This window comes from Anguilla anguilla, chromosome 2 (assembly GCF_013347855.1).
Source record: "Anguilla anguilla isolate fAngAng1 chromosome 2, fAngAng1.pri, whole genome shotgun sequence".
In the NCBI taxonomy this organism is placed as follows: Eukaryota; Metazoa; Chordata; class Actinopteri; order Anguilliformes; family Anguillidae; genus Anguilla; species Anguilla anguilla.
In genome coordinates, this window is record NC_049202.1 from 9,689,277 (window position 1) to 9,708,448 (window position 19,172).

Consider the following 19,172-nt stretch of genomic DNA (forward strand, 5'->3'; position numbering starts at 1 on the left):
AATACAACTGGTGTTTATCATTTAGAAGAACCTGATAATCACCATAATGAACCAAACACTTTTAAAATGTTTCCTTATGTCAGGTTTATTTCATTGAACAGTTTACCTTCCAGACCAGTGGCCATTTCTCACATGAGGCTCTGATAAGGAAATGAGAGACATAGCAATCATATGAGACACTTGGGTACAACAGGAAAGGAAATCAACGAGAATTTAAGATGTTGTAACTTTATATTCTCACTGATCTGAGTTTAAAGAGGTCACAGATTTCACTGGCAATGTTGTCTCTAAATCAATATTCTAAAATTTTATTTTAGAAGAATGTTGTCACCATGAAACAGCGTGTGGCATTGAGCCACTTATGGTTTTAAAATATTAAGTACAAAATGCAGAAAATAGTAAAAAAAAATCAGGACTCTATCCCAGTTTTTAAAAAGTGGAAAAGAAGGAAAAGGAAGATAACATTGTTAATCAGGAAAAGAATACGCTCACCACCATAGATATCATCACTGTGATTTGTGGATACTTCATATTTTTATTTCGAAGATCTCTGTGGTAATTACCACGAAGGAGCCAGACAACATCACCAATCACTGTCAATGGTCTCCAGTTGGATGTCACCAATGTTCTCTGTGATTGGTTCAGCTCCTTTTACTGCTTTTTTCCCCAAGTAAGGTGACTACCACCAACTTGTCGCTTTTTTACTAGCCCTGGTTACAAACAACACATGTTCTCAGAACTTGGAAATGGCATGACAGCCCAAAAGATATTCTAAAATTTTGTGCAATTCCGAAATCACGCATGATAAACTCCACATTTCAGCACACTTATCAGACGGATGGGCAACATCTAAAGAATGTTTATGCTATGGTTGCTACCACAATCCAACATAAATTGGGCCGGAGATCAAAATAAATCACCTTTATGCCAATATCATAAGTTCCTAAAATGGCTGTTAACCCACACCCCCACCTGACAAAAACATTTAATTCAACAACAACTTACAAAGTGGTTGTGGCAAATTTATTGCTATGGTTTCCTCCACACAAGACATAATATATAATACCACGCAGCATTTAAGATTCAAAGGTATACAAAATGTGTTAAAAACAATTTAAAAAATACTGTTCACTTAGACCCATATGCGTGTATACTTGTCAGGCTGTACAGTGGTTTTCAGTTGAAGACTTGCAGAGGCCTTCTAGATCATAGTAAACATCAGCCACTGGAACAGAAAGAAAAGCCAGATGATGAATTATTGGTTGTGAACAAGGCCATTCACAAAGCAGCAGCTCAATACAGGGCCTGCCTGACTCCGCCCACCAGCAGCACCTCTGTGTCAGTCATTTTCTGCACAGTCTCACCTGATGGAAGTTCAGCTCTATGGAGCCGCTGTTATCAATGTCGGTCTTCTTAAAAAGTCCTATAGAGAAGAGAGAGGTAGTGGAGAATTAGCTTCAGGCTGAATACCTATGGTAAACACCCACATTAAAACTACAGCTGCTCCCAGTACTTTCACAGGAGTGAACCCAAATATCAACAGCCAAAAAAAATGTAAAGAACTGTAAAGAAGCCCACAATCATATTCCTACTATTCTACACAATCCATCTTCATAATAGTTTTCAACCAAATGGTGTTCATTATTTATCCAGCTCAGTTCAGCTGACCGTTTCCAATGAGAAACCTCCTAGCATGACACAAAAACATCCTAGGATGACATGACAAAATCTCAGAAACTCTATCACTGAATATCACAAATGCTCTTGCTGAACATCACAGAATTCTTACTGAACATCACAGAAAGCCCTGTTACTGAACATCACAGACAACCTGTTACTGAAAATCAGAGTAACTCTTACTGAACATCAGAAACTCTCTTAACGTCTCAGAAACTCTTGTTAAATGGGAGATCAGACTCAGATCAGACTCTCTTGGTGATCACATTAAAATTATCAGTAAACATGACTGTCTTAATGAACATTTCCGAAACTCTCTTCTGAGCATCCAAAAACTCTTTTACTGAACATCACAGAGAAACTCTCTTACTGAACATCATCTCCAGGCGCATCAGACAGCCCACAAAGTTGTCGAAGTCGATAGTCATGTCTGTCTCCGCGTACCGAGCCACCAGGACCTGGAATATGCTGTTGTTCAACGTGAAACCTGCAGTAAACACAAAGGTTAGCACCCGAACACCAACAAATTTAGACTGATAGTGAACTATAACCCAAGAGAAAAGCACCACAAACTCAAACCCTATAAACTCAGAGTGAAATAAAATTAATGATCCTGTACGTGAACAATCCTGCACTTTCAAGTTGATAATCTCTCCCTTAAATGAATGATTCCTCCCATTTAAGTGGATGATCCCTCCCTTTAAGTGAATTCTCCCTCCCTTTAAGTGAAAGACCCCTCTCTTTTAAGTGAATTCTCCCTCCCTTTAAGTGAAAGACCCCTCTCTTTAGCCACACACACCTGCCTCCTTTAGAGCCACGCGCATCTCTGGGGTGCTCATAGTGCCTGATCCATCCAGGTCATTATGCTTGTAGATACCCTGAGAGCATAAACACATTACACCTTAAACTATTAAATACATAAACACATTACACCGTAATATATTATATATACAAATACATTATACCTTAATCTATTACATACATAAACACATTACACCTAATCTATTAAATACACAAACACATTATACCTTAATCTATTAAATACATAAACACATTACACCTTAACTTCTTAAATACATAAACACTGGTAAATAATCATGCCACAGATACAATCATCCAGCTCATTTAAAAATATGTGAATAGTCTTTTAAATCAATGAATTTCCACAATCTAAACTAAAAGGGAATTAATGCCTTCCATGGATCATAGAGAGTTCATAATCCAACATTAAAAGAACACACACACACAGAGTCAGGTACATACAGGTGTGTGTACGCATATAATAGTATTTGGTTTCATGTATATATAACAAAATATTAAACCAATGTAATAAGCTGATACAGGTGAGGTGTCTTACAAGGTATTTCTGTACTTTCTTCCACAGTGTGGCAAACTCTCCCAGTCCCAGTTTGCCATTTCCACTGTCCTACAGAAGAGTTATGGGAAACCCCCTCGTAAAGCCATGAAACAGGTAACAGTTCATCATCACCACTGGTATACCCTTCATTAGCTTCTGCAGTCTGAGAACAACATCACTGCCAAGAGATTATAAGCGCGGCTCAACAATCCTCCTCTCGAAGGTGGCAGCAGCAGAAGCATGTGCAGTAAGCTATGTCAACCATCACCCCCCCCCACCCCACCCCACCCCATTGTGATTTTACACAGGTAAGAATTGAATGTGACTACATATGCGCAGTGCATCACTTGTACGTGCTTAGACATAGGTTCAATCATAACCACAGAATGTTCTATGTTCTGTGATCACGACTGAATTTGGTCGGAGTGAACTGTCTTTCCACGTGAAGGATACGTCCATGACGTTAACCATGACTCTGCAGGTTTCCAGGCTGAAGCCGTCAGTTTTGATATCAGTTCCTGTTCGGGAAACAAGGGCGGGTCAAACGCTGCTTGCGTTGCTATGGTAATGTCATTTTAAAAGGGAGGAAAGAAAACTGATGCCTACTTTTTGCGACAATTTTATTCATGATGGTTTGTAGCTCCACTGCGGAAATCTCCATGTCCTGCAAATATGAAAAACACGAATCGGGCATGGGGAAATTTTATGTATGCAAAAATTTTATGGAACATTCAAAACTATTCAAATTATAGCGCTGGGAGGTTCCATCCTCCCAACATATCCATCTACAACTCATTTGGAGTCTTTGGATTTAAATATGTTAAGATGGAATCACTACAACGGTTATTAATGTGGATAGATGAATGTGGGTCTGACATACGCTGTAAAATCTCTCCAGTTAGACGTAAATGTGCGCAGCACTTACGGCTCCTGCAAGCTTCACGAACAAACCCCTAAATCCAGAATCCACCTCTGCATCAGACACCACCTCCTGAAGAATAAGGAATGCAGTTAAAAGCAAACTCCACATCGGGCATAAACTAAAAAGCAGCAACCAAGAAGAGGGCAGGTTTCTTACATCGTCCAGCTGTGCATCAATTGGGTCATCGCAGTGTCTAAACACCAGAATCAAACAAAAAAATAAATGCATGCCAGTCTTCTTGCAGAGATACAAATGTGCTCAAAGTCCATATGCATGTCAGAGCCACAAAGTCCACCAGTAAATTACCGCTTTTTACATCTTTAATGTTTAATGTAAATTCAACAATAGCAAAGTCTGATGCTTTTGCTTTGCTTTTGATGGTTTCAAACCCGCAACCTCCAAATTACAAATCCGATCCCCTAACCACTGTACTACACCATGTAAAAAATGAACAGGCAAGGCAGGCTGAGACAGAATGGCGGGATGGAGGGATTACTGTGTTTCATGCTGTTTCTCGGAGAAAACACGCAGACAGAAGTCGCCGTCCTTGTGAGCCTCGAAGGTGGAGGGCACGATCAGGTACTCCCCGGCGGGCATTTTGAAGCGCGTGCTGACCTCCCGCAGGTTGACGAAGGTCTCGGACCGGGCCTTCTGAGCGTGGGTCAGGAAGTAGTTCTTATCCAGGTGGACCTCTCTCTGTCCGTGGAACTGGCCAGAAAAGTAAGCCATCAGCAACACACAGTCACAGCGGCCTCTACCACAGATTGCACACATGCACTAGATACTCAGTTCCTGCAATACCACAGGTTCCACACACGCACTAGATACTCAGCTCCTACAATACCACAGATTCCACACATGCACTAGATACTCCACTCCTGCTATACCGCAGATTCACACCAGACACTTTGCTCCTGAGTTCCCTCCCTCTGCTGCTTAACTACAGGAGTTTTTGGATTCAGCAGGTTATGCTGCTGTATTACAGTACAGAACAGCCATGGCCATAACACTGGACTTGGCCATGCCTCCTTAATGAATATTCATATACTGCATCATGAAACACAGCGAGGGGGGGGGGGGGGGGGGGGGGGTTGGAGACCTTAGACTGCTCCATAAGCCTGGCAAGTACTTCCCCATTTTAACAGCACAGGGAACCAAGCATCTGGTGAGTGTAAAGAATCCTGTACAATTACTCACTACTCACTTCCTTTCAATTAAAATCTGCAACAGTTCTATACCCATTAATCGCCAGGCACAACTTCTGTGAAATCAATATTCAAGGACACGTAAGTATTTGCTAATGACAACGATACAGTCACACACACCATCGATATAAGGCAGGATCCCCAAGACAGGGAATTTAAAAAGTGTTTTGCTAAAATGAATTATTTTCAAAGTAGTGTATAAAAATGAATGATAGCATTGTTCCATCTGCCTGACGTTCTGCGGCTACAGTGTGCTTTTCCACCCTCTCCCCTCTGGTCACATGATCACCAGCTCACCTGTTCTGGAACCTGAGACACAACACAAAAAAAAGAAAAAAACTTGACTTGATTCATTTGACACATAAAAAATACAGCATCCAACAGTTTGCATGTCCACTGAGAAACCCACCAGTGGAATATATATCTAAAAACGTGGGAACTTCAATAGTTCATGTATAAATTAAGCGGCAGCCAAGATGGACCAGTACTCAACACTGAATTGCTGGTATGCAGTTTAACAGTGGTTAGGAACCTGTGTTTAACGTCACAAGAGCCAAATCTACCAGTGACCCGAACAGCAGTGATTACACCCGCCAGCGTGTCTCCCAGAGGTGGCGTAACTGCTCACACAGGGACATTTTTCCAGCACAGTTGCTGAAGTCAAATGTGCAACTGGTTCAGTGACTTTAGCCTTAAGAAATATCTCCATTTGCATTGAGATTTGGGTAGAGATGTATCTGAAAGTGGGGTTGGCGGGTGTAGATGTTTATTTGAAAGCAGGGTTTAGGGGGGTGTAGATGTTTATTTGAAAGCAGGGTTTAGGGGGGTGTAGAGGTGTATCTGAAAGCAGGGTTTAGGGGGGTGTAGCGGTGTATCTGAAAGCAGGGTTTAGGGGGGTGTAGCGGTGTACCTGAAAGCAGGGTTTAGGGGGGTGTAGCGGTGTATCTGAAAGCAGGGTTTAGGGGGGTGTAGCGGTGTACCTGAAAGCAGGGTTTAGGGGGGTGTAGCGGTGTATCTGAAAGCAGGGTTTAGGGGGGTGTAGAGGTGTATCTGAAAGCAGGGTTTAGGGGGGTGTAGCGGTGTATCTGAAAGCACGGTGGGAGTGGAAGAGGGGGACGCTGTTCTCACCTCGTAGATGGCAAAGCCGATGGTGTGCATGTCCTCCCCCATTTTCCTCAGACGGCGCCGGTTCTTCTGGATCAGGCCCACCACGAAGCTGCAGCCCACCTCATTGTCATCCGGATCGTCATCCTCCTCGTCCAGCTTTATCACAAACTGGGGATTCATCCAGAACGTGTCTGCGTGGGAGGACACGCGTGGCCATGAACCAGGAATGCATCAAATCAGCAATGCATCAAATCAACAATTTCGTTTTACCAGTGACTATTTAACATCCTGTGGGCTACACAGAACTACAGGAGAGGTAGCATTGCTTGATCGATGGACATATATTTCACTTTATGTAGCAGAGAGCTGAAGAACCATGGCTGATTGGCCTGAGCCCGTTGGGGGGGGGGGGGGGGGGGGGGGGGGGGGGGCGGGGGGGGGAGTGTGCATGCAGGTTTACAGTGGGCCAGTCTTCGGGGTGCTAACTGTGCTCATTGTGGGCTTTTACCAACTGCCCAAAACGCAGACATTCCAATGAGCTTCATTCAGACGAGCATAACTGCAGTGCATCCCTAACACACCAACACTCCATTTGCTGGAGGGTTACTGGCGTGTAATTCGCAGGCAAACCTGTCTAAACTAGCGTGTAATTACAGTTACTCATTTGATTGTCACAAATTGAGTCTAGACCAGCCCATGCATGTCGAGCACGGAAGAGCATATCGAGCGATCTCGCTTCAGTATCCACACCGCAAGCGATAGGCGGGCGCGTTTTCGTAATCCCCACCGGATAGGGCAGAGTCACTCTGACGGTTAGGCATGACAGAGGCAGAGGACCCGCAGCACAGCCATTTTCTCACACCTGCACTGAGCGGGTAAGCGCAGGAGGAGGAGAGAGACACTGCGCTTTTTCTCACGCTTGCAGGCGCCGCCGTTCAGCGGGAGAACGCGGATTTGCATCTGAGCTGCTCAGACTGCACACGCACAACGGCTGTGCAAAGCGCGGTTTAAATTACTCGCGATTGTGTAGCTCTCCTATTTCATCAGACTTAGTGGGGCGGTTATTGCGTTGGGTAGTAGCATGTAACTAGTAAAGTGTTGGGTAGTAGCATATTTATGGTAGCCTGTTGGCAGTGTGTTGGCCAGAGCTGTGTTTATGGTACCGTATTTTGTGTAGAGTGTTGGCTAATAGCACGTAACGTGTCGGGTGCAGTGTGTCTATGGTAGCTTGTTTGCAACAGGGTTTGGCACGGTAGCGTGTTTAAAGAGCTGTGTTGTTGGGTAATAGTGTTTCCGGTGGCGTGTTTGGCAGTAGTGTGTTTGTGGTAGCATGTTGGGCAGTAGCGTGATCACAGTAGCGTGTCTGCGGTAGCGTGTAGGGCAGAAGCATGTTGGGCAGTAGCGTGTTGGGCAGTAGCGTGTTGGGCAGTAGCCTGTTCGCGGTAGCGTGTTGGGGGGCGGGCTCTCACAGGGGTTGTTCCTGCAGCCTCCCGCCGTGGAGCCTCTCCTCCAGCTGCCATCGAATTTGCAGGTGCTCCAGGGTTTGTAGCCGTCGCTGGTCAGTGCGTCCGGCGTCAGGGTGCAGATCTCCACACGCGAGTACTGCCTCATGAACTCTTCCAGAGACATCCTGCAACCAACCAGGGAAAAGAGCTAAACCCAGCAGATCTGGACTGAGTTTCAGACACATCCTGATCATTTGGGCGTCACCTATTCTTGTGTGTGAATGTGTCAAGTGTCGGGTCTGTAGTCTGATCGACAGTTGGATAAAATCCTAAGAGCAAGATCATCCTACCAGAACTCTCCGTCCTCTGCGTTGGCGTTCGGACGCTCGCCCGCTGGAATTTCGTCCCACTCGCGGGAGCTGTACAGAGAGGCAGCACATGAGTCAGAAAAACGCAAAAACCAGAGCCTACCCACCCACCCTGTCCCAAACCAGCACCAAGCCACCCACCCTGTCCCAAACCAGCACCTAAAAACCAGCACCTACCCACCCACCCTGTCCCAAACCAGCACCTACCCACCAACTCTCCCTGTCCCAAACCAGCACCTACCCACCCACTCTCCCAAGCGCTACATTAATTAGTAGACTGATTGTTGATGCTTCAAGTTTTAGGAAAACCCCCTCAGCAACTTCCCTTCCATACACACACACACACACACACACACCTGTCGCTCCAGGCTCCGGTCCACTCCACCTGCCCCCAGGGGTTCCGAACTCTGACAAGCTTCTGCATACGGCCACGGCAAGCCAACTGACATTCAAATTCAAATTTTAAAAAAGCATTTTATTATGCATTAGTATAAGATGGAAAACTGTATGATACTGGCTCACTTAAAAGGAATGCACAACACCACACAGCATATACCACAAAGCTGCCCAACCCTGTTCCTGGAGAGATATTGTTGTGTAGGTTTACACTAACAAAGCACAAACAAAGCACATCTCATTCAACGGCTAGAGATCACATTGAGCAGCCAGTTCGTGGAATCAGCTGTGCCAATATTGGGTTGAAATGAAAATTTCCAGGAACAGGGTTGGGCAGCCTTCATATACCAAATATCACAGAGAAAACACCTAAAAATGTACATTCATAAAAACATTAAATTTCAGAATTTCACACGAACTCACTTTACATAGCTCTACCTTACAATCCATCCCACTTTACAAATTATGTAAACATTACAGAATATTAAGAATAAGGAATACAGTCAATAAATTTCAGCTCATCGGGTGGTGCGAACATGCAGAAGCATGTGAATCGATGATGTCACAGCCTGAGGAACACGCGGGCGCCTCATACCTCCACAGCTCCTGTGAGGGAGTAGGCGTGTCCTTTCACCAGCTTCTGACGGGTCACCGCTTCGGAATCCGACGCACTCGTGATCTGAGAGGGACGAGACGCAGCTGCAACTCTGGCAAGGCATGCTGGGAAATGCTTTACTTTAAGTATCAAAGGCTTCAGGAACTGGCCCTTGGTCATTCATTGAAAAGGTGGAAGGTGGCGGAAATTTTAACCTTTAGCAAAGAGGAGTGCTGCATGAAGACATGCAGCAGGGGTCTTTGTGTTGCTATTTCTGTTATAAATATTAAATTATAGGACTAACAACAGAAAAAGGTTTGAGAAAACAAATAAATATTTTGAATTGAATGTGGGCTTTAACCGGAGGTCAATAATTTGATATGACAGAATGGAGGAACTGACATCTCAGTGGAGAAAGTGACATCACAATGAGTCAGGAAGAGAGAGCTAGACCCTTACATCGATGGAGCAGCCCAGCAAAGCTCCTGAATCAAGGGCTTTCTTGATGATCTGGAAAAAGTTGGATGGGGCTTTTCTCAGCTCGTAGCTCTCCGCGATCCCGCCCGTGAAATCCTCGAAGCCCTCGGTGGTGGAACCCCCAGAGAGGGCTTCGTAGCAACCGTTAATTCTGGAGGAGAAACAGTCGGCCTCGGTTAGCTGACCTTCAGTGGCACCGGAAACAACCTGAGGTTTGGCTAATAACAGTGCTGACCCCAGCTTTGAAGGTTAAGTAGGGAAGAGCTGAACCAAGCTTTAAAGTGAAGTAGGGAAGTATTGAACCCAGCTGTAAGGCTTTAGTATGGAAATGAACACTTTTCCACTGGTATACTGTAACTTAGAGGGCTGTAATCCATATCCAACATCCCAGGTTCTGTTAAGGTTTCCATTACTGATAGAACTACCCCATAGTCAGTTCTTGGAACTAAATTTAGTCCCTGCTCTTTTCTAGGTACCAAATAAACCTAAGTGGAACTGAGGGCTGGAGCTAGCTATTCTGTAGGCCATTCACTGGTCGATCACAGCTGTCACAGAATCATCACACCTTACTGAACTTGAAGTAAAAATCTGCGTCGGGATGTCCAACTAAATGTTTCCTTTGGGCTTAATTTTCAAATGCTTCCCGTTATCACAGACAGTACTATTTATTTAAAGCTGCAATTATACAGAACTATTCATAAACAAAAGTTAACATTGGAATGGGTAATGTAAGAAGAGAAGGAGCAGCAAAATTAATTTTTCACAGAATCAGATTTTTCTTGCAAGCAAGGTTTTGGACCGAGAACGACAGTTTGGTCAAACTCCAGTGCGTTCCCATGATGCACCTCTGTGTGTCAGCCAGCAGCTTAATTTCCTGGATTACATACACCAGGAACCACTGTGCTCAAAGGTGCAGTTTTACTCCCAAAATGGTTCTGTCACACTGCAGTGTGTTTGAAAAGGGGCTCTGACAAATACCCACTTAGCATAGGCCTTCTCCAGCAGGGCGCTCCAGAACTCAGAGCCCTCGGCCGAGTGGACGAACAGCAGCTCTCCGTCTTTGCTGGGCAGCTTGTCGTCGATCACCACGTCCACCCATTCTCCAAACTGCCAGAACTGGGAACGAAAGGGCAGGAGAGATTGAAAAGAAACACAGCGTCCGTCGTTTGTTGAAACTACCTGATGCTACGTTCCCAAGGCTCAAGCAAACCCTGGCACTGGGAGCAAGCAGACGCAGGCTAAAGTAAAAGTGAAAGTATGAACCATGAGAGTCACTCCACCTCTTTTCAAGTGCTATCATTTTATTACACGCAACTTATTCAGTCAGAAATTCGGTTGTTTTTCTGTAAGATAAACCCAGGTAAGGGCTGCCAGAAAAGTCTTATCTCCATACACAGCTGCGAAAGCAACCAAGATCAGTAATAAACACCCGGAATTAGCACAGACGCCTAAAGACGTACACTCTAGAGCGAGCAAACAAGCTAATTAGGCCTTCTGAAGAACTTAGGCTTGAGGCCTCATTGCAGTGTCAAGCTGTCTTATTAGATTCTCACAAATGTTCCTCTCCAGCATTTCCTTAAATCACTCCACCTGAAACAGAGTCATGTAAGGACGCTGGTGTTTGGTTTGTGCTGTGGACACAAACAGGCTTTTCCTGTGTGCGAGGGCACATACAGACTCCTCACCCACTACAAAACCCTTGAGCCTTTGCTCTTGCACAACATTACATCTTTGGAGAATTTCCTAGATCTAAAAGAGATTACTTAGTATTGAACAAAGGAGTACAGCTCATATATGAAAGGGCCAACTGTACCTTTTGCTATTGTGAAGAGTAAATATATTGTTATATATTTTACACACATGGACTTTTTGGAAAATGTTAAATATATTTAATAATTTATATATCTGCCAATATGTGAATTGTTTCACTATCCTCTTCACATCTTGTTAATATGTATTGTTTTGTGTATTTCATAACATAATAATACCAATCAATTGCCTCTGTGTATCGATTAACATGTTCACAGTTTCAGGCAGGGAGTAGAAACGTAGCTGAGCAGTGCATGCTGGGATAGTATATGTGTAACAGTAACCGTGGACAAAACAGCTACTCGATTTAATCAGTCTCAAGTCTCCAAGAGACCTTTTGCTTAGGGTGATCAAACTGCCTTTCATGCTTTTTCTCCACTGGTAAAATACAGAACTTTGAAAAATATGCTCAAGATTTGACGATCCATTTTTACCTGGAAGTGAAAAATGCCAGCATAGTCGCCCCCAAATCCTTGTCCACTGGGGACAACCCTGGCCAGCACATCTTCATTCAGGGTGAGAGACGCAATGGCAGCCAGGAGCCAGCAGTCACCTGGGAAATCAGAGAGAAAGGTCAATATTTCAGGGCCCCATAAACCCTGTGCCACCTCACACTTCTGACTTTTCAACTTTCCCAGCCAGGAGGGCGATTCAGTTTACCTGAGGCAGTACCTGGACTTGGCGTAATGTTTTCTGGGCTCACGTGGGTAATCATATATTTGTGTTTCTCCCTTTTATTCAGGTTTGAACATGCCTGCTGAGAGCTAACCCTGCTGGGCTCCGTAAAGCCCTTAGACAGCAAAAACCTCGCCTGTTCCCCTCCATCTCGAATCACGCTAAAGGAATGTGGCCGTTTATTGGTCACTCAGCTGAAGCTCTGTGCTCTGACTGAGTCCAGGGCTATATCTACACCGTGTCAGTGCACCTCACACTGAGAATAATAAGTAATAACTGTACATGCTAGAAGATAGCCTCTGCTATGCTAACACACGTATTTGATGCATCCTATTCATATGTTTCATTATCAGTGCATGGAAAAATATTAAGGAATTTTTTTTTTCCATATACAAAATATGGCCACCAGGAAGTGTTAGCTGGAGAACCCTGCACTACCATTTATAGTGCCGTTTCACACAGTCACTGAGAAACACCCACATGAACGTTTGGAGAGAATCCTCTAAACACAGAGTCCCGCCTCTGTTTTCTTGAGCGGGTGGGGGGGCGTTTCGTAACTCAGATTAACCCAGAGAAACTGAAAGAATAAAGAACGGAGTCTGCCTCAGTCCCACAGGCCAGTGAAGATGAGTCACCCACTCAGCTGCTAGACTCTACTTCCTGCCAGCCCACAGGCAGCAGCATAGACCCATAGTACAGACCTGCAGCACAGACCCACAGCACAGACCCATAGTACAGACCTGCAGCACACACCCACAGAACAGGCTCACTGCACAGACTGGCAGCATAGGCTCACAGCAGCACAGACCCGTAGTACAGATCTGCAGCACAGACCCACAGCAGCACAGACCCGAAGCACGCTTTCACACACCTCACAGTTTCACCGACACACCCCTCTACGTGCAGTGAGGTGGCAAATTCCAAACAAATGGCCGGATGCAAGGATCTATTTGCATTGTGGTTTGATGAAACAGGCCATTCTGGGGCCTGTATCACGAAGCAGGAATATTGGAGTTAACTAGATATGTCCAAAACCTGGACTGAAGTAAGAAGAGCTGTTCTGGGTTTTACTCAATGCAGTTATCCAGTTAACTCAGTATTCATGCTCCGTGATACAGGCCCGTGCCTGCAGCAGTGTGTGTAAGGCCAGGGTATGCCTGTCTCCCCGCTGTGCGTTTCACAATAAGGAAGTTAAAGCCGCAGTAGGTTTGTAGCACGACTAGCGCTTTATTGCGAGCGCACGCACATGTGAGGGGCAAAGCGTCAGAAACAGGAACAAAGGAGAACCACAGATCTGTATCGACAGACATCATGTGATCTAATCTAATCCCCTTTCTTCATGCCAGCGGCTGGTGGGTAACAGTCGGCAAAAAAAACGGGTTCACGAGCTCCTGGCGGTGTTCAGTTCGCTTCTGTGACTGCAGCAGTAACCGCTGTATTTCGAAGGAGACCGCCATGCTCGCCTGTTATAATAATAAGCAGCAGGTACGCGAGCAGGCCTTTAATAGGAGACAGAGAGGGCTGGTTTGGGCTCTGTGCCCTGACAAGAGAACCGCAAGAGTACATTTCCTTCGCATATGCTCATGGTGTCCCCTTTAAACAAGGCTAGGGGGACCAGTCCGGATCTGCACACCACATCTTTTACATATTAGGAGTCCGTGCGATTGGATCATATTACACGCAGCTGTGAGGACCAGCTGAACTCACAGAGGAGAGACGCCTCCCTATTGTTCCGGCTGGCAGTGGGAATGAGAGCTTTTCTGCAGACGGATGGGGCTCTCATCTGTTTAAGAAAACCACAAGCCCCCCGAAAATAACACTGAGAAGGCCCAGGAGGAGAGCCATAACACAGAAACTTTAACACTGAGACAGCTTTAACACTGAGAGAGCTTCAACAACACTGACAGCATTAACACTGAGAGAGCTAGAATAACACTGACAGCTTTGACACCAAGAAAGCTTTAACACTGACTGCTTTAACACCAAGAGAGCTTGCTTTAACACTGAGAGAGCTTCCACAACGTTGACAGCATTAACACCAAGAGCTTTAACACTGAGAGAGCTTCAACACTGGCACCCCAATGAAGCATGACCTCCTTATGCTATGCCACACTGTTAATCATGTATATTCTTCTAAAATTCGAATGCATGAAGTCTATAAAATATTCCTATAAGTCTTAGTGAGAAGCTTTACATATTCAGCGGTGGCTACTGTGACTTGCTAATTTACACAGATCGTACCATTAATTTTTTAGTGGGTGTACTAACTTTAAAGGTTAAACATTTGTTGTAAAATCCATTTAACTGTTGCACTCGCTGAAGAATTCCAGGTAAAGTATGTTGCGCAAGTTTACAGATGCCACCGCCCCGCAATAATTTAGCAGTGAACTCTGTCAACACCCAGCTCTGCTGATCATTAGTCACCAGGGCACTCCCACAAATCTAATTACATTTGTCTGCAATTTTGTCGGGAGTGTACAATTTCTCTATCTAGGAGGAATTCAATTTGGACTATAAATTCAGAAAACACGCAACTACAGTAATCATCATACAAACTGCATCTTGTTTTTTTTTTAGTACAAAAAGGACAAAAACAACTACAATCCACAGTATGTGTTCTGACATACTATTCAGGGCAACATACTCAAAACCAATAAATAAGCAACCAATATACCCAATATGACATATAATGTGGAAGAGCCACAACAGACGGAAGATCGGAAAGTATACGTGTTCCATTAAGGGAGTTAAAAGTGCACACCTAAAACAGTGAGTAAACACATGCAGCTCCAACACAAATCTGATCTTATTACCAATCAGAATTATGTTGGAAACAAAAAAATAAGTTTGTGCGATAGTTACAGTTGAAAGAATCAGACCTGTAACCTTTTTAAACTGAGTCAAGTCAAGTAGCTCCTATGGTACATCATCCCACCCCCCTTAAAAACAAAAATCTCTTTTTCCATTTATGATTTTTGCACAAAACTCCAGAAACTCGGGAAAAACATTCTTAGAGAGAGGATATAACATAAGCAATGACTTGTTCAGCCAGTGCCATTATTCAGTTCATTTTACATAGCTTAAGCATGCCTTCAGTAACCTATCGAAGGCGCTCTGCTCTCAGAGTTACTATAGAGGTCCTTCAGTTGGGATTTGACCCTGCAACCTCCTGATTCACCCCAGAACTGCTCGGTTATGAATAGTACAGCAAACCCGTCAAATTCTAACAATAACCACCCTCAGAACTTTTGCCCTCCACTTTTGTTCTCACTGTCGTCCGGTTATTATAGTTTACAAAAAAAAAAAAAACTAGAGAAAAGCAAACTGTTTCCTGTACCACCCCAGACAATCAATCACATTTCCAGCACAGTTTCACTCTGTGAAACCTTGAGGTTTTTAATCTAATAAGGAACAGTTAGTTCAAATCTCTCAATTGATTAACCAATACTAATCAAGGAACAATCCTGAATACTGAACATGAACAAAAATAAAAATTAAAAAGCTGGTACAGCTTTACAATACAATCTAACAGTGAGTATGATGTCATAACCTTCAAACTGATATTAAGCAGAATATCAAAGAGTTATAACGCTTAATTTACCAGGGTTGGTAGCACAAGTATAAGACCTATCAAGAACATGTTGAAGGTTACCTGGGTAATTAGTTCACTAATTCTAGGCTGTGCTGGTTGACTGAGAGTCTGCAGTCTGCTTCAGCTGCACATACATTGCAGTTTTCTGGCACTATGCCTCTGCAGCCAAGCAAACACGCTGCATTGGCAGGGAAGTGTTCAATACGTGTATATTTGGGGGGGTGGGTGTGCGGGTGTGCACCCTCCTGGTCTCGCAGAATGTCTCCTTAAAAATGGTAGAAATCGGGCCTACTTTCCAAGGACTTCTCCGATTTTGGATGCTTTTTCATGACTTTTTTCTCCTATTTTTAAGAGTTTGTTTTTTCCTTAAAGGCTTTCTCAGGACAGTCAGGTTTTCTGTGCTCGTATGTCAACATTCTCTGTGTTTATCTGCGTCGGGTTGGGATTAGCTGCCACTCAGCTCCTCCCAGAGGATCTGTTTATTATTTGTTTTTTACCTTCCTGCCGAGCCTCCCTGTTGCCTTTTGTATGACGCAGTTCTGTGCATCACTCCATGACTGCGTAAAAAAAGCCAGCTACATTAACATAACCTGGACAAGCAAAAGCTCTTGTCACGCTTTGAATGTGATTCTGAGCCACGACAGGCCGGCAGGGTCCAACTGTCACCTGCCTCGGGGACTGTATTGAGCGTTACACCCTGTGTTCGAGCACCTTCTGCCAGCCATTCACAATCACAATAAAAAAAATTGTGCAAACACTGGTAAGCGTTGCACTGTCTAACCAGAAGCCCTACTTTAACACAATGACTTCACTTAGTAATTCAACAAAAAAAATACATATGTATACATATATATATATAAGAAGGCAGTCAGGCTAAATCATTTAAATGCAAAGTATTTGCATGATTTGCATTCAATGTCGGCAAGTTAAATTTAGTTAAAAAGTTGAGGAATTTCCCTTCAGAATGCTGCGCTGTGTTCCTGAATGAGACCGACTCTGTTCTACTCTGTTGTCCATTCAACCCAGAGTGCTGATAATATTCATTCTAAAACAGCGTCTGCTTCCGAAGGAACACACATCCACAGTCTCTCAACCCCCCCCCCCCCCCCCCCCCCCCCCCCACCCCCCCTTCAGTGTCAGCCTTGGTTCATTAATTAACTGGAGTCATTAACCAGCCACAAGCTAGAATTACCTGTGGTTCCAGGAGTAAATTTGTAGCAGGCAGAAGGATTTTAAAAGGACTGTGGATCACTGGCCCTGAGGTGAACATTGGTTTCTGCTTCTGATTCTCGTCAGGAAAAGTCCATGTTTGTGGTTTTGGCTTACCAAGGGCTCCCTGACAGATATCGGTCCTGGTGGCCCCTCCAACGATGAACTGTGGACTTCGGCATAACTCCTAAAAGGCAACATTTAAAAATGATAGTTATCACTTTAACTGTGTCTGGTCTATTGTATTTTATTTCACATACATGAGCATTCTACAATTTATGATATTGGTGTTGTATAACCATTCCAGTACTCCATCTTGGCTTCCTTTTAATATTGTGATAAACTTAAGTTATAATTACAACTGTTTAGCAAGCACCACATAACAGTTGTGTTCTGTACAAAAATAAGTTTGGTTTATTAATAATTCATAGTTATAGCCTATAGCGTTGGCTGAGTGCGGATTTGCCTAAAATGACAGATTTCCTCCGGGAATTGATTTGACTGGATTATTTCATTTCAAACCAATATTTTACTAAAATCAACACACACCCTATAAAGCTACAGTAAATTAAAAATAAGTTGTACGGGTATACGTGCGAGGCTGGATTCCTCGCGAGTGGCTCTCGAGCAGCCTCAGAAGCATGGGTCTCACGGCTGCCCAACTGCACTGCCGTTTTGGAGGGCGTTTGCTTTTAATCCGTTTTTATCACGGAGTAACCATATTCCAAAAGAACGAACTATGTTTATGAGTTAAAAACTGGCCCGGCGTATCCGTTATGCAGGTAAAAAGGCGTCAGTATTAAAAAAGGCGTGTCGTTCATCATGTTAAACTTATTGTAGTTCACAAACCACAAACTTAGCCTGTATTTTGTTGTTGCGCAAGTTTTTCTCTGATTACTGCATCCCCCCCCCCCCCCCCCCCCCATGCGTGTATTCCTTAACGCAAATTTTTTTGCTCTGTATCAGGCAATAACGAACGTGTTCACTTCAAAACTACACGTATAACGATTCAAAGCAGTGACCCGTGGGACAGAAAAACTCACCCCGGGTCTTTTCCATTCGACCCCTCTGGTTTTAGGCGAACGCGGTCCAAGGTCTTGGAAACCCAAAGACTCGGGTGCAGCTGGGAAATTGTGATCGGAAAATAGAACGCCGTTACTCAGGCACTGGCTCCTGAGCGCTTCGAAGTCCTGGTTCAAGTATTTGACAGCATTGGCGTTGGTACCAAAGCCTGCAGCCCGTGCCCTCTGTTTGGCGAGAGCGGATGCAATCCCCGACATTTCGGACTAATGCTATCCTTCTCTAACTCAGCACAGCAGTTCACTTAAAATACACCGAAGTTTTTACACTGAAAACTTACATCCTCACTCCGCCCCTAACTTTTCAGGCGTGGTCTGCCATCGCCTGCTAGTTTTTTTTTTTTTTTTTGCTGCGCTTCTTGGTACAGGAAGAGATGTCGGGTCTGTGATGTGATTCAGTAGCCTAAGCACATTTAAATCCTATTTCCACGCTAAGTGTAACTAGTTACAGGGAAATGTTAGTAGAATCATTAATTACAGCATGCCATATGCATACAGTGTTTAAATGCCGTTGTGGATTCACTGCGTAACTTTGTTGACAAACGTTGGCCTTTTTTAAAAGTGAAACTATCGAAAATGTGGACTAGGCCAAGGCAGAAACAAATTCGACTAGATCAAAGGTTACATCTACAGATACGTGTATTCCAAATTCACTATCTGCATGACCCGGGACTTCACCGAGTTGTGTCTGTCAAAACAAGTGAATCGGATATCTACTGCACCCGCCTGCATGGATGTAACATGCAAACAAGCCCACTGGTAACGATGTTGATCATAACATGATATGTGGCCTTACAAAATGAATTTGTTAAAATTACCTAATAAAGTAGGCTAGTTCAGGTGTTTCTGCAGTTCCTACAGAGGGCATGGTCTACGCATTCCCTCTTGAATCGATGTTTGGATGAATTTACACGTAGCCTCTGTGGGTTATGTCCGCCCCGACAGTTATCGTGGCCACTTTGTTTCCAGATAAAAAAAATACTAGAGCTTATCCCGGTAGAGTGTTCTGGTCAGTATGTAGCCTATATTCTCGTGGTGTGAATCGGTGCTTGCGTTTGTGTGTCGACTCGAGACAAGCCGTAGGATTACCGACTCGTCTCAGTTTTCCGTTGGTATGTTGCTGGCTTAACCGTCGCAGCTGCGATTCTGTGTGCATGCAATCTCTGCAGTCATATTGTGACGGGATCTATGTCGTTTTGCGTTCTTTCTGCATCGCATGTATGCATATAGGGCCTATGGGGTGGAGCGTAAGTGATAAA

At 44.1% G+C, this 19,172-nt stretch overlaps 1 protein-coding gene across 1 annotated transcript; it reads right to left on the minus strand.

The window, feature by feature from the left end:
- Window positions 1-67: 67 nt before the first annotated feature.
- On the minus strand, window positions 68-18,204 carry LOC118220682 (calpain-2 catalytic subunit-like). The gene is made up of 21 exons (XM_035404750.1): window positions 17,878-18,204; window positions 16,952-17,021; window positions 11,793-11,911; window positions 10,532-10,665; window positions 9,532-9,700; window positions 9,073-9,156; window positions 8,438-8,523; window positions 8,064-8,132; window positions 7,738-7,898; window positions 6,290-6,459; window positions 5,459-5,470; window positions 4,453-4,664; window positions 4,113-4,149; window positions 3,960-4,025; window positions 3,641-3,698; window positions 3,488-3,552; window positions 3,035-3,103; window positions 2,477-2,555; window positions 2,048-2,164; window positions 1,365-1,423; window positions 68-1,225 (listed from the first exon to the last, which is right to left on the minus strand). The coding sequence occupies exons 1-21, from the start codon at window positions 18,112-18,114 to the stop codon at window positions 1,202-1,204; spliced, it is 2,097 nt and encodes a 698-aa protein (XP_035260641.1). The 5' UTR covers window positions 18,115-18,204; the 3' UTR covers window positions 68-1,201.
- Window positions 18,205-19,172: the final 968 nt, after the last annotated feature.

Bases quoted from the DNA above. Each gene is read 5' to 3' on its own strand.
- LOC118220682 (XM_035404750.1), bottom strand. From the start codon at position 18,114: ATGTCGGGGATTGCATCCGCTCTCGCCAAACAGAGGGCACGGGCTGCA. The intron at 8,524-9,072 runs GTATGAGGCGCC...TTTGAATGTCAG, and splicing joins CCCTCACAGGAGCTGTGGAG to TTGGCTTGCCGTGGCCGTAT. The intron at 3,553-3,640 runs GTAGGCATCAGT...TTTCCCGAACAG, and splicing joins GAATAAAATTGTCGCAAAAA to GAACTGATATCAAAACTGAC.